Source organism: Electrona antarctica (genome assembly GCF_951216825.1).
Source record: "Electrona antarctica genome assembly, chromosome: 18".
Classification (NCBI taxonomy): Eukaryota; Metazoa; Chordata; class Actinopteri; order Myctophiformes; family Myctophidae; genus Electrona; species Electrona antarctica.
The window spans coordinates 13,625,238-13,640,605 of NC_136799.1; the positions used below are offsets into that span (position 1 = coordinate 13,625,238).

Below are 15,368 nucleotides of genomic sequence, written 5' to 3' on the forward strand. Positions count from 1 at the left end.
GTTTGGGAACCCTTGCTCTAGGGAGCATGAAGGTGCACAGTAAATTCCATGGGAATCCATCCAGTTTTTAGTTTTTCAGAAATCTTGATTGGATTAGCGGGGCTACAATCGAACACACTACTCAACCATCTCTGTCTGTCTGTCTGTCTGTCTGTCTGTCTGTCTGTCTGTCTGTCTGTCTGTCTGTCTGTCTGTCTGTCTGTCTGTCTGTCTGTCTGTCTGTCTCTCTCTCTCTCTCTCTCTCTTCCCATCATCCTCTCTGCCTGTCTGTCTGTCCTCCAGGCCAACAACAACGCAGCCGTGTGCCTGCTGTACCTGGGCCGACTGAAGGAGTCCCTGGGCCAGCTGGAGGGCCTGGTGCAGCAGGACCCGACACTCTACCTCCACGAGAGCGTGCTCTTCAACCTGACCACCATGTACGAGCTGGAGTCGTCTCGCAGCACCCAGAAGAAGCAGGCGCTGCTGGAGGCCGTGGCCTGTCGAGAGGGAGACAGCTTCAACGCGCAGTGCCTCAAACTGGTCTAGGAGGACAGAATAAGAGGGACTAACATCCGGTGCCGTGCGCTTAAAATAGCCGATCTACAAGCTTGCGGTGCTTTGCATTGCGAGCTTGTAGATCGGCTATTTGCTTAGGCAGTGTCTGACAACAGTACTGCGCTTTCATCGGCCGCGATGCAGGGAATCGAGCCCTAAAAAAGAAGGAAAAAAGAGGCACATATATTGCAAGTCTGCGGTGCCAGAAAGGGAACCGTTTTAGTTTTAGGCTTGGTTTACCAAAACGTATTAAAGATGAATTTTGCCCTTTTGTAAATATATGAATGAAGGCAACTTTAGGTCTAATATGATTTAGGAACCAAGCCCAGGCCCAATATTTCTCTTCAGGTCGGCCTTGGCAGTGGACAGTGCGAGGACAATGACGCAAGAAAAGTCATGGCCCAATCTGCTCAGAATGTTAAAGCACGGGATAGTTATGTAAGGAAGACTCCAGATAGTAAAAGGAGTGCACGGAGAAGAAGAAAATCCTGTGTTTAGGACATTGATGGTTTTTTTAATGATGCGGTTAAACTTTAAAGCTACGTTCATTGCTGTTTCAATTATCTAAGAAATAATAATTACACCACTACAAAAATCTATTATCTACGAGTAGTGACACAGGGCACACTACAAACATTTCGTGGCTGTCGGGCAGAAACCTGGTATCTCCATATTTCTTTCTACTTTGTTTTGGTAAATTATTGTCCAACTTAATCATACAACAGTGTCGCACAAAAGCAGTGAAAATAGCTGAGCTAACAAGCTCACCATGGGGTTGTGAGCTTCGGCTATTCTCACTACTTTAAATCGTTAAAATAATAAAAAAGGTTTTGGACTTCCACGGTTTCCACCTGATAGCGACGGTTTGCATTTGGAGTGGCTTGGGTGTTAACACTGCCACTCTGCATGACTGCAGTGCTATACCGTAGCCGACAGCGTGGGCATTATCCGCATTAGCCAATGCGTTGTTGAACATTCCCTCTTAGACTACAAGAAGCCCTGTTGTATCACTCCTTTCTTTCTCTGAGCTGTTATCGTTCCAGCATTACTGTGTTGTGTGTTGATATAAATTAGGGTGGAACACTTGTTTTCAGCTCAAGTTACATATTTAGGTCTGCGATTACCTCATGAAGAGAAAGGGAGAGAAGAAAATCGGTTCGGGTTTTTTTCGCAGGCCAAGCCTGAGAGAGCACTGTGTCCTATCCACTAAACGCAACGGAATGTAAGTTATCCAAACCATGTACATATCATCGTAGGGAAGTTGTTGTAAAAAGAAACCTATATATATATATTTGTCTGGCAATTTGTTTTATTGATTTATCTTAAGTATCACTGTTTACATGTTTGCATTGATCAGAATGCATTTAATCTCATTGTGTGTTCTGGATATGAAACAAACAATTGTTTTATCCTCCATAAGAATCAACTTTTATGTCAAGAAATTCTGATGATAATAAAAAGACAGGCTGAAAGTCATAGCAACGATTTTATTTCCATGTGAAGTCATCAGTCTACAAGAGATGCTGTACTTATCAACACGTTTCATTATATCAATGTACAGTAACTCAAATTACCTAGTATGATAGCTGTGTAATCGCATGTCTATGTTTAGAGTCAAGTCATTTTAAAGTGACGGTGCCTAAATAGAAATAAAACCAAGGCACAGTAGGCTATCTACAAGAAGGCTATGTAAAAGAAAAGCCCTTACTAGTCTATCCTGATAATGATTTTTACATGGTCCTTATATCCATTATTTACCACAATGAACCGCTTTACCTAAAATCGTAGTGTCAACCTAAATATAAGTCACGCTGCAATACATTACATCATTGTAGAGCTGTTATCTTGGCAACAATTCTATTGATTACTTCATCAATTTTCTTATAATCAACTAAATTAGTGTGATCAACCACTGACCACAAGTGTCACACCAAAAACATGCTAAAATAGTCAACCTACAAAATCAAATGTCACGATGCAGCATGTTGTGAAGTGTGAACTTGTAGATTGGCTATATTTTAGCTCGTTTTGAAAATCAATTTTGATAAAAAAAAAACAATCTATAATTTCTTATAATCAATTCGTTTATTCAGGCAGTACTACCAGGATTACTGCATGTTTTTGTGAGGGTACCTACCCTATAGGGGACACGGGGAGAACATGCAAACTCCACACAGAAAGGCCCTTTCGCCATCAAATATACAAGTCCAATGGGCTCCATGCTCAGCAGCCATATGAACCAAATAGACCCGTAGGGTTTGTTTTTATGCACACAAAACCTTCGTACAATAGAGGGTATGCGCATGCATAAAGTGAATGGCAGATCGAGTGACAAAGTTAATTTAATGATGTTTAAAGTCATTTAATGCTTGTTTTCTATTGTTGTATTGCTTATTGGATCTTGTTTAGTCGATACACTTAATTGTTTTAGCTCATGCTCATTTGCTCATTTGATTTAGCTATTTTAGCTATTTTGCTATTTTGTCTCATCTGTTTAAGGAAATAGGTAGCTGATATATTGCACTTTTACCTTAGCGCTAGGTATACTCTTGGTTGCTTGTTTTTGCAGAAAATGCACTAAAGACTTCTGGTGATTAGTAGTTTTTGTTCCCTACCTATGTTGAATACACTTATTGTAAGTCGCTTTGGATAAAAGCGTCTGCTAAATGACTGTAATGTAATGTAATGTAATGCAATCAAATAGGACGTTTGGGCTATCAAGGCCAGAAAGTACGTTTTTTTTTTGCCACTCAGTAGGCGTTCCCGCATAACATTCCCGGGTATGATGATGATGTCCCACACATACCCTCTATATGGTCCCTGGTCTTACCCAAATACTCCAATCCAAATCAGACTTTTATACTTCACTGTACATACTGGCACCTGGCCAAACAATAACTATGTACTATGAAGTCTTATGTCATTCTCTCTCTGCACTTCTTTTCCAGGCACTTTCATGAAGACATTATGCTTCTCTTCTTCAGTCACTGTAATGAAGCAACATACTTCTGACGGATCTCAAAGTCGTCAGCCGGTCGGTTGTAAGCCTTCCACACGGGCTCCCCCGCAAACAGTCTCATAGCTTTAGTGTAGTTCTGTGGAAAGATTGCAAAAGTCAAATCATTGTGAATGTAGCTATTAAGCTGATTTAATATACATAGTTGTGCGTGTCCTGTGTCGAACATTGACCGATCTACAAGCTCACTAGCCTCGGAAACCCAGACATTTTTATTTCCAGGGAGAAAAAAAAAGTCTGGGACAGAGTCCACTTCAATTCGGCATAGAGTAGCGCAAACGTCGATCATTCTCTGCTGATTTCTGATCGTCTGCACCTTTGTTAAATTGACGCACACACACTCCTCTCTGTCGCTCTAATTAATTAGTCTCATGTCGCGCAGCTGCATCTAGATTCTCCCGGCAGATCCTGCCGGGAGCTGCCTATGCCATAGAAAGCATAGGTGGACCCCAGGGCAGGCTACAAGCTCACAAACTTGTAGAAAAAGAACCGATCACAAGCTTGTAGATCGGTTATTTTTGGTACAGGACACCGTACAAATAAGAACTTGCACAGGACACTTCCAAGTATAAATCACGCTTTACTTGATAGTAATCACAGCAACAATGGAGGATTTAAGGGCTCAAAAATGTGTGTGTGATTTAAAGACTTGATTGATTGATTGATTGAATATTTTATTAGACAATAAGAAAGAAATGCAAACAGCACAATGTACAGCTAGGCATTTTTTTTGTTGGTCCAAAGGGATTTCCGAAGAAAGACCTTGCGGTCTTGTTTCCATCCGGGTCCCATGCACTCACACACAAAGATCCTAAATCTCAATATGTCCTTGAGGGGACTCCAGGGGGTTAATGACAGGTCGTCCAGCTAAATGACTGTTAGTTTGGAACCAACTGGACCCTTGCGTGGGTCTGTAACTCCCAAGAACGTATAAGTGGAAGAAACAGGTCAATTTGGTTCTATTTGCACACTATCAGAGTTATAATAACCCTGAGGATGTTACAGCTTAGATTAGGGTCCCAGAGATGAAACATTTTATTAAATGGGGGTCTGTGGCCTAATACATATATTATTGTCTCTCTCGGGTGTAAACCTCATATGTCCAAACCCGTTACTTTTCAGGATGCATAATTGCATATTCAAAAGTAGCAGATCCACAAGCTCAAAGCTTTAGAGCTTGTGGATCTGCTACTTTTGATACTTTGTGTGACTCTGTAATGTGATCAAGTAGGGCGTTAATGTACGAAAGAACACAAAAGGTTAGAAAATGGAGAACGCTATCCAACTGTGGATGCTTGAGAATCACTGAGCTAAGCCACAGCCACAGACTCACAGTGTCGGTGAGGGTGAAGCGGTGGTAGATGCCTGCAGGCAGGGTGATGAGTTCTCCTTTTCTCGTGGAGATCCTGATCCAGCGCTCGTCCTTGTCCCTGACGTCAAAGTATGCGTGGCCGTCCAGGACGTAGCGGATCTCATCGTCCAGGTGGAGGTGCTCCTCAAAGAACATCTTCAGCTAGGGAGAGAGAGACGAGACATAGATATACATATACAGGGAAGAAATTAGCCAGTGAGTCAATGGCGTCGGCGTGCGCAAGCGTTTAGGGCAGGGGTCTTCAACATCTTTCTGCCCAAGGACCCCTTTAGCTGAGAGAGATGAAGTAAACTTTTTCATAAATTTCATGGATAGCTTCATAGACTTCTTTTTTGTTTTTTCACAGCACTATGTTTGTGTGTGACTATGAGCACGAGTACCAATGAGTACCAAAAGTGGCGCTGTTGTGCCAGAAACGGAGAGAGAGAGATAGTGCTGCACTGTTGCCTGCTAATTAATGAGAGGGGGGGGGGGGGGGGGGGGGATTTGCACCACTCAGTTCACACGGGTGTGTTTTTTTGTGTACACATGATTTCCATGCAGGTGATTATTTCACCTTTCAAAGTGTGGGGAGTTTGGAAGCACTCGTTTTCAATGACATAACATCCTGCTGCCTCCTGCATTATGTGCAGGATGTATGCAGGGTTGGCAAGTGATTTCCAATGAGCGCTTCCAAAGTAGAACACTTAAAAAAGTATCACCTGCACAGACTTTATTGTCAGAAAGTAGCTCATAACATATCTACGCTGGATTTTTATGAAACAAATACTTTGCAGATAGATAATTAAATCTTTCCATACAGCAGCTATGTTGGTGAGTTTAACGTTGTTTAATACAATCAGATAGGACTTTTCTGTTTTGATGTATGGGCTGTCAATGGTTGGTGTTGCAACTCTAGATTCAACATATTAAAATTAAATCTAGAGTTGCAAGTAACAGTTGAGGCTAACAAGTGCTTGTCAGGGTGGGGGGGTCCCCAGTTCAATATATTTTGTGTGGTCACAGTACTGTATACTCATTTGTGAAGCTGGGGGGCCAGGGTTGTGTCTGTGTTCATGTTAAATGGGAATGCTAAATGTGCATTGTGCCATCCAGCCTGCCATGGCAGTGGTTGTGTGTGACATGTCAAACTAGGGGGTTTTAAAGATTCTGAATCCATTGCAAGCATTAATTAGTTTTGCACAAAAAACACTCCTTTGCCTAAAAATTCTGCACAAAATTCAGCACATTTGGGCTGACCTGGCTATGGCCACTTGCCCAAATGTGCCCAAGGAGTATTTTCGTGCAAAACTCATGCTTGGAATGGATTCAGCATCATCAAGCTGGGGGGCCAGGGCTGTGTCTGTGTTCATGTTAAATGGGAATGGTAAATGTGCATCGTGCCATGGCAGTGGTTGTGTGTGACATGGTTCAGCTTTCTGAAAACAAGGGATGAAAATGTCAGTGTGGTGAGTTAATCTCTAGTCTAGAGAATAATTGTGATTATTGATTAGTTTGATAGTTGCTGCCATACTGCAGTTTCACTTGTTTCCAGGCAGGTGTGATTGATTGATTGATTGATTAACAGTTTGCATAGACACGCACAGGAAAGTACAGGTCAATACAGGGTCTGCTAATTGGATTAAACACCCAAAACACTATGGCTTGTTTCCATTGGGGTCCTTATACTCAATAAGCCTATCTCACAGAATTTCCCCGCCCCCCTTAATACGCCCCCTTTTGGGGTTAGTGGTGATAGCGTGACGTCACTCCATAGACGCTACATGTTAACAGAGGTAATTTAAGAAGTCTACAACTTTTGTTTTCTCAAGGTAAGGTTTGTTCTATCTGTTCGAGCTGATTTACCATCTTGTTTGCTTCATAATAATATTGGTCTGTCACATTTTTACATTAGAAAATGTACTTAGATTCTCCAGAGAAAAAAACGTGTAAATGCTAATGTTAAAGACACCACTATTTACCGGAAGTGGGCGTGGAAAGCGGGCTGTGAGATAGGCCTATTAATCAAATGGTAGTCTCCTGGAATGAGGCAAATTAAGCTCCACTGCTTGTCTAAAGACACCTTTGCCTCTACAATTTACAATTTTAGGCATTTAGCAGACGCTCTTAATCCAGAGCGATTTACATTAAGCAATAACAAAAGCATGGCATACATCACATATATAAAAAGTAGTTATCATGAATCATGCGTAAACTAAGAACATAACAGTGGAGTATCTATGTAAACTATACTATATAATATATTATACATGTGTACTATAAAGTGCTATGACTACATAAAATGCAATTCTAGAGCTGTCTACGTAACAAGCTATAAGTCTGTTTAAAATACTATCTAAGTCTACATAATGTGCTATCTAAGGGGCTAGGCTAGGGCAAGTGCTACGGTTCATGGTGAGTCTGAAGAGGTGGGTTTTCAGACTACGGTGGAAGATTGGGAGTGAGGCTGCAGTTCTGACTGATGGGAAGTGCATTCCATAGTTTTGGAGCCAGAAGGGAGAAGAGTTTGGGACGTGTGGAGCGTTGTCCCGGCGTTTTTAGTGAAGGTACCTCCAGCTTCCCTCTCTATATATACTGTAGTTACCTTTTCCTCATAGTTCGGTAAGGTGTCTTTATGAACGCTGATGATATCCGTATAGGAGTAGCCTTGGTCTTTGCGGAGTTTCTCCAACTCTGGGTCTGCATCATAGATATCTGCATTCAGCTGGAGAAAAAAAACACCACAGCAGCTTTGATCAACAGTAAAAAATAGCTACTAAACAAACGTAAATTAAACGATATGATATAGTACTTTGTCAGTTCACACTGAAATGTGTCTTGTGACCCAGCAGCCATGTATGCAGAACACACATTTGACATAGCACAAAAAAATAAAACAATATTACATACATGAAGACAAGAGCAATGTCTACCGCTTAGATTACCCCATGGCTACAACAACTCTAGCCGCAATTTGCAACTCTAGATTTTTTTATAATGGGAGAATCTAGAGTTGCAATACCCTCCATTGACTCCCCACTCATCATTTTGCGTTTGCGATCTGCTTGTCTTAAACAACGTTAAACTCACCAACATTGCAGCTGTAGTCCAAGCTTGAATTATTGTCTTTCAATCTGCCGAGCTTGTTTTTCATAAAAATCCCCCGTAGACATGTTATGAGCTACTTTCTGTCAAGAAATTCTGTGCAAGTGATTCTTTTTCTAAGTGCTGGAGTTTGGAAGCGCTCGTCGTAAGTCACTGAACGTCCCTGCATGCATCTGTTTCGCATTTGCACATAATGCAGGAGGCAGCAGCGCGACCCCTTAATACAAACGAGCGCTTCCAAACTCCAACATTTCTTCTTCTTGACAGAAAGTAGCTCATAACATGTCTACGGGGGATTTTTATGAAAAACAAGCTCGGCAGATTGAAAGAGAATAATTCAAGCTTGGACTACAGCTGCAATGTTGGTGAGTTTAACGTCGTTTAAGACAAGCAGATCGCAAACGCAAAATGATGAGTGGGGAGTCAATGGAGGGTATTGCAACTCTAGATTCATCCCATTGTAAAAAAATCTAGAGTTGCAAATTGCGGCTACAACAACTCCTGATTCATAATAAGCCTCAAAGTCGACTGGTGGACAAAGGATCTTAGTTAGGTAAAGTTAGCTTAATCTGCAAAAAAGAATGCTTACCACTAGCTTTCTTCACAGATGTGTTCATAAAGGCCTCTACTATCACAGAAACATTTGTTCCAACCCAACTCCCTTGGGAAACTTTGTGACAGCTGCTGAAAGTTGGGGTACCATTATCAACCAATATAAGGCAAAACGAATCCAAATTTCATTATACTTTAAGTAGCATATCCCATGTCAAACTAGGTGGTTTTCATGATGCTCTTTAGTCTGACCGTATTGTATGCTGGGACACCATTATCTCCTTCCTGAAGGCAGCAACCTATATTCTCCATACAACACATGGCTAGTGTTTGAGGGGATAATCCTAGCTAACCTTAGGATGCTGTTATACGTAGATGTACAGTATATAGAGGTTCCAAACGGAGCTTACGTGGACGATAACGTTTCTGAAGTGGTTGTCCAACAATCTTTGAACAAATGTTCAGTTGTTGCAGCAGTTGTGACTTTAGGGCTGCAGACTGACAAACATCCATAGCAGGTGGTAGGCTACTACAGTAGTTGAAGAACACTCATAATAACAGAAGTGAAGAACAAAAGAAGAATCCATCTACTAGCACCGAAGGATCTTAGGCGGCGAAGAAAGTAGATTCAATTCAACGGTCTGCAGTCACTTGCACACACAAAAGAAGATTCATTGGTCATCTTGAGATTCTTCTCACATTTACTCATTGCATGGCTGCAGTCCTGCAGAGATTGCTTGTAAACTTTCTTTCTGAAGCTAACAAGCTAACGCCAGGGCAGCATGGGGACAGCCCCCCATTCCGAAACACCGCCATTCCGAAACACCGCCATTCCGAAAGGGGGGCATAAACACCGCCATTCCGAAACACCGCCATTCCGAAAGGGTGGTATACGCTAGTCTGTGAATGGCCGCTCATTCTGCCCCACGGTGAATTGTCTATTTTCATGTCAATCAATGGCCGCTCATTTGTTGTCGATTAAATAATCGTCCAAAGATGAAGGAATGACAAAGTTCTTCAGGGTGAAGTATTGAGAATTTATTAAGAAGATTCAGCAGAGAAACAATATACAGAGAGTGAGGAACAGGCCTCCTTGCCTGTTCCAGCAGCCCCTCCGGGCGCAAGCCTCCCCAACCCCATTCTCAAACAGTTCTTATAGTCTTGTTTTAACAGAGATGCTATACTGAATGGTCATATAAGGGTCTGTGCTAAAGATAAGAGCGACACACAAATAGTTACACAAGTACACATTCGCTGACATAGTGATAGTAAGCATGGAGAAGTCCGGTCAGCTGTTAGATTGACAGCTGCATGAATTAGACTGAGCACATTGGTGAGCAAAGGGACTTAATGGAAGGAAGATAAATACACAATAATGCATATATTTGGCACTGTAGTTGGCATTCTAAATCTCCCATTACAATACACAGTGTTTTGTTTTTGTAAATTAATGATAAAATATGAATTTATATGCCACAGGAGATTTATAGAATGACAAATTAATAAACATTAAAGCAAGTACATGTTGATACAGCTATCTATTACTATTTTATTTTTATATATCACGTGGAATTTGCTAAATGGAATTGTCATCACTCAAGAAATTCACTTCATGGAAATAAAAATAATTACTCCCCACATGGAATTTTTTCCTCACATGGTTCAAGGTTCAAGGTTCAAGGTTCAACTTTATTGTCAACAATACCAGTTACAGGGTAAAAGGCACGTGAAATTCATTGTGCGTTAAAAGACCATACAACAGCTACAGTCTAATAAATAATCAAATAATCTGTATGGTGCAGTGTTTAGATACAGATAGGTATCAAACATATCACATGAAACACATTGAAGAGACAGGAACTATTTGAGTTACGTATAAATAGTTCTGTCCTTTCTCTCTGTTTTCAGTTGACCCACAAGTCTATTTGGTCTCCAATGGCCCATGGGCTGTTGGTTCCAATGTTCAATGGCTCCCACATGAGTGTGTGCATGTGTATCTGTGGCTTGGTCTCCTGCTGTGGCAAAGTCTCTTGGTGTCATTCATGGTGTCGATTTTGTCACCTCCGTTGGTGCATGGTGACAGCATTGACCAAGTTGGTGCTGCTGCTCTCATGGCTCCTCTGTAGGCACTTGAAGCTTGTAGGTTCTTCTGTCATGGTGTAGCAGACATTGCTGGTGAAAAGTCCGGTCAGCTGTTAGATTGACAGCTGCATGAATTAGACTGAGCACATTGGTGAGCAAAGGGACTTAATGGAAGGAAGATAAATACACAATAATGCATATATTTGGCACTGTAGTTGGCATTCTAAATCTCCCATTACACATTCGGCCCCACGTAGCTGTTATTTAATGAGCCGTATCAATGGCCGCTCATTCGGAGCCCAATACGCGTGCGTCCATAAACCCAACGTGTCTGATGAGCGCCCATTGACTCGGGAATGGGCCTTGAACAAATAACCCTATAAGTATAGAACGAACCAGCAGAACGACCAGAGACGCACAGCATCACCAGCTGGCTGTATGCCCAATCCGTAGAGCTCCACCTGGCTGGAGCGCACAGTCCCGCAACACTCACTCACTCACTCACTCAGGTTTTATTTAATTCATAACAAGTCATAACCTACTGTAAGCTAATTCCATCTCGCCCCAGCTTTTTTCCGCCGACCTCACGTGCTTTGATTTTTAGTTTTTTTTTCTCTAGTGGATCATTTTCTGTTTTAATATGGGCCTACTTTTATTTCTACTCCACTACATGTCCACTTTACTGCAGTAAAATTAGGCCTATTTAATGCCTATTTTGCATTTTTTACATTTGCAAACTGTTTTTGTTTTGTTTTTTTATACCGATGTGTAACTGCTGATGTCATGTCATTGCAAGGAACATGCAAGGAACAGTAAAGGCCTTTCTCAAATGTTGATTACCGGACTTATTTCTTAATTGCAATATTGATACTTTAACTTAAGCAAAACTTTTCCACCACTGTGCAAATCGTTCTGAAGGTATAGGCCATGGGTTAATTTGGATATGTGTCCACCCTTTGAATGGGACTGAGAGTAGGCTACTTTTGTACTGAACTTAAGAGCTGAATAGGCTATTGTGTAGCTGTAGTATAGCGCCCCAAAGAAGTAGCCTGGCTAATAAGCCAGACTAATATCACACAACACTGTCGCGGTATACCGAAATCCGCTGGTAGGCAACTTTTTTTTGCCAACGGCTGATTCGGTCTGGTTTATTAACCAGGCTACCAAAGAAGCGCACAGACTCTGGTTTGGCTGCATCTACCATGACTATGTTTAAAGCACCCTCTTCTGCACGCCTCTTGTTCCTCGGTGAACGGCGAAACCCCCGCATATTGCTTCCGTTATCATATTGTGAAATATCCATTCCAAATGTATCCATTAGGAAGACGCATTTTCTTTGAGGATTTGCATTGTGATACCAATGGCATATAGTGCGTTCTCATGCACGTTAATCATTTATTTATTGCTGCTGCGCTGTTATTATTAAGTGCAGTATTTACGCACATAGCCTCGTTTTGGTTTGATATTAGTCCAGACCAGACTGGACAGCTGTGCGATCTCATCTCATGGATTCCTTCTGAAGACTTCAATTATGGGCATATGTGGACTATTATGGACAGATTAGCATAAACACCCCATGCTCATGCTGGTTTTCTTTCCAATTGCGCAGTGAGCAACAGGCACAGTCTTATTTTCCATTCTACACCAGTTCCGACATTTCTATTCAAAGCTGTAACATTACCTTTTCCTTGAGTTAATATAATATTTGATACATAAAATTATCATGCACAAGTTGATCATTATAGCCTAAATAACGCTATGTCAATTCATGCGGCAGCATACCTTCCAGTGTGAAACGCCGAGCTGTTTTAGTTGGTCCAGAGAGACGGGCTGGTTTGGACTGAGTTTATGTGGAGCTCTCTGATCTTCATCAGAACTGTCGATGTACCAGGCCTCTATGTTTGACATGATGCTCTTTAAACTGTTCAACCACACCACACTCAACAAAACAACACACAGAGCCGAACGGAGCTGAACGTGAATCTTTCCCCCCCCCACCCCCACCCCCATAAAAACACTCATTGGGCTAAATTTGGCGATAGCAACTTGCCCAACTGTGCTGATGTCAGCACAGGCAAGTTGCTATGGCCAAATTTAGCCCAATTTGGCCAATTAGCCCAAACTAATGCTTGGAATGGATTTAGCATCATGAAAACCCCCTAGTTTGATATGTCACATGCTACTTAAAGCATAAGGAAATTTAGAAAATATTGCCTTATAATAGGATGTCAATGGTGGCATTTTGAAAAATGGGTGCCATGGGTGCCATGGGTGCCATGTTGAAAATTCAGGATGCCTCCACATCCAATTATGTTTGGGATGCCCTTGGCTATATGTGTACCAGATTTCATGCTTTTATCACAAACTGAACGATTCCTTTATATATTGGAGCTAAGCAGCCATTTAGAATTTGACCTCTCCCGGGCCTCAGAGGTCAAATCAGACTTGACTCCACATCTGAAAATACACCTCATGGTATCATCTAACTATGGTAAAAGTTTCATGCTTTTTTGAAAAAGTGCACAATTTTTTGGTAATCCGCTGTACTATCAACCCATGGCTACTAACAAAGACAATGGACCTGATCAACTCTTCTCAATTGCTGACATCAACAAATCAATCCTCAACAACAATGGTATTCATCTTTTTCATCTCAATGTAAACAGCCTTTATTCCAAACTGGCCGAAATTAGAGAATTATTCCTTACCGGCAAGGCAAACATTTTGTGTTTTTCTGAGACCAAACTAGATGAATCCATCAGGGATGCTGAGATTGAAATTGAGAACTATTCAGTAGTCAGAAATGATAGAAACCGTAATGGGGGTGGTGTTTGCATGTATATCCACAAAGATACTGAATTCATTACCCGTACTGACTTACAGCATGTTGAAATTGAAACTGTGTGGGTTGAATTAATTTTCAAAAATGCGAAATCAGTACTAGTTGGCACAGTCTACAGACCTCCTGATCAGCAAGGCTTTTATGATATTCTTGAGGGTTGCTTAGCTGAGGAGGAGGGTGCAGAGAAAATCCTGATGGGCGATCTGAATACAGACGTACAGCGTAAAGAGGCGCCTGTTTTCAAATCATTTAGTAGGTTTTGTGATCTGCATAGTATTAGCCAGCTTATTACCCAACCCACTAGAGTGTGTGTTTCTACTCAAACTGTCATTGATCTCATTCTGACCTCAGACAAATCCAGAATCTCCAAGAAAGGTGTTATTGTATGCGGGCTTAGTGATCATTTCATGATATTCTGTACCCGCAAAAAACAAAAACAAAAGTCTGGCTGCCACAAAGCAGTCATATCAAGGGACCTCAAAACCTACTCATGTGAGGTCTTTAACCAAGAATTGGAGAGTCTGGATTGGTCCGATGAGCTTAACAGCACACTTGTTGAAGAAGCTTGGCTTGGCTTCAAAACCAAATTTACATCAGTACTGAACTACATGGCTCCTCTGAGAACCATCAGGGTCAAAACCCGCTCGGAGCCATGGATGAATTCGGACATAATGACTGCAACGAATGCCAGAGACAAAAAATGCTCTGAATTTCTAAAATGCAAGTCAAAGCTTGCCAAGCGCTTCAACAGGGGTCTCCAAGCTCAGCTGGACAACCTAAAAACCCAACGAAACAGGCTAAGAAATAATGTTACTGCCATGATCAAATCCGCCAAAAGTAACTTTATTAATAATAAAGCTGAGGAAAACAAAAACAATCCTCGAGAGCTCTGGAAGCTACTCAACAACCAATTAGGCTATAGTCAGAAACTGAAAACCAGGTTTTCAAACATAAACATTAAAGCGAACAACACTCTCATCACTGACAAGCTTGATGTGGCCAACTACTTGAACATCTTCTTTACAAATATATCAACAACGCTGGTTAACAATCTGCCCTCCCACTCTGGGCTCTTTGGTGTAGAGCACATTAAAACCTTCTACAGAAACCTAGGTGTTTGTAAAGACGATTTTAAATTAGTTATGGTAACAACTGATGAGGTACTTAAGAAACTGAGTGCCCTCCAACCCCACAAGGCCACTGGCCATGACAATATTCCCTCCAAATTTCTCAGAGACTCAGCCATCTCTATAGCTCCAATCATCACCCACATAGTAAACCTCTCCATCAAACAGGGACAGGTCCCCCTAGATTTCAAACTGGCCAAAGTAACCCCCCTGCACAAGAAAGGGAGTAAATTAGACCCCGGCAACTACCGCCCTATTTCTATTCTAAGCTCCATCTCGAAAGTGATGGAAAAAATAGTCTATGAACAGGTTGAAAAGTATCTTGCCACCAATAAATTATTGTACGAGTTCCAATCTGGCTTCAGAACATCCCACTCCACTGACACATGCCTTCTCTATTTGAGCGACCACATCAAACAAGAGGTGGATGCTGGCAAATACTGCGGCATGGTCATGCTGGACCTCCAAAAGGCTTTTGACACAGTGAACCACTCCATACTGGTCAACAAGCTAAAAGCAATTGGTTTCGATAGCACATCAGCGAGCTGGATGCAATCCTACCTGGAGGGGAGAGAACAGATGGTGGAAGTGAACGGAACACTGTCCCCCCCCCTCCCAGTGAGCTGTGGCGTTCCACAAGGAAGCATACTAGGGCCTCTACTGTTCCTAATATATGTTAACGACATGACTTCAGCTTGTGACTGCAACTTGTTCCTGTTCGCAGATGACTCGGCACTGCTGGTCTCGGACAGGGACAAA

General features: G+C 41.7%; 2 protein-coding genes across 2 annotated transcripts in view; one reads left to right on the forward strand and one right to left on the reverse strand.

Annotated features, from left to right (window-relative positions):
* LOC306942609 (trafficking protein particle complex subunit 12-like) overlaps positions 1-2,004 on the forward strand; it is a gene marked incomplete at its 5' end in the record, with an annotated part of 27,820 nt that extends 25,816 nt beyond the window's left edge. Inside the window, one exon of the mRNA XM_079528616.1 lies at positions 283-2,004. Coding sequence (XP_079384742.1) covers positions 283-525 — 243 coding nt within the window. The 3' untranslated portion in view covers positions 526-2,004. The remainder of the gene's footprint in view (positions 1-282) is intronic.
* A 1,247-nt stretch (positions 2,005-3,251) lies between these two features.
* Positions 3,252-12,584, reverse strand: adi1 (acireductone dioxygenase 1). The gene is made up of 4 exons (XM_079527239.1): positions 12,423-12,584; positions 7,507-7,626; positions 4,884-5,063; positions 3,252-3,629 (listed from the first exon to the last, which is right to left on the reverse strand). The coding sequence occupies exons 1-4, from the start codon at positions 12,546-12,548 to the stop codon at positions 3,519-3,521; spliced, it is 537 nt and encodes a 178-aa protein (XP_079383365.1). The 5' UTR covers positions 12,549-12,584; the 3' UTR covers positions 3,252-3,518.
* Between the last annotated feature and the right edge of the window lie 2,784 nt (positions 12,585-15,368).

Coding starts and splice junctions, on each gene's coding strand:
- adi1 (XM_079527239.1), bottom strand. CDS start 12,548: ATGTCAAACATAGAGGCCTGGTACATCGACAGTTCTGATGAAGATCAG. Junction 7,627..12,422: donor TCGGCGTTTCACACTGGAAG/GTATGCTGCCGC, acceptor TTTTTTCTCCAG/CTGAATGCAGATATCTATGA. Junction 3,630..4,883: donor GCTTCACCCTCACCGACACT/GTGAGTCTGTGG, acceptor ATCTTTCCACAG/AACTACACTAAAGCTATGAG.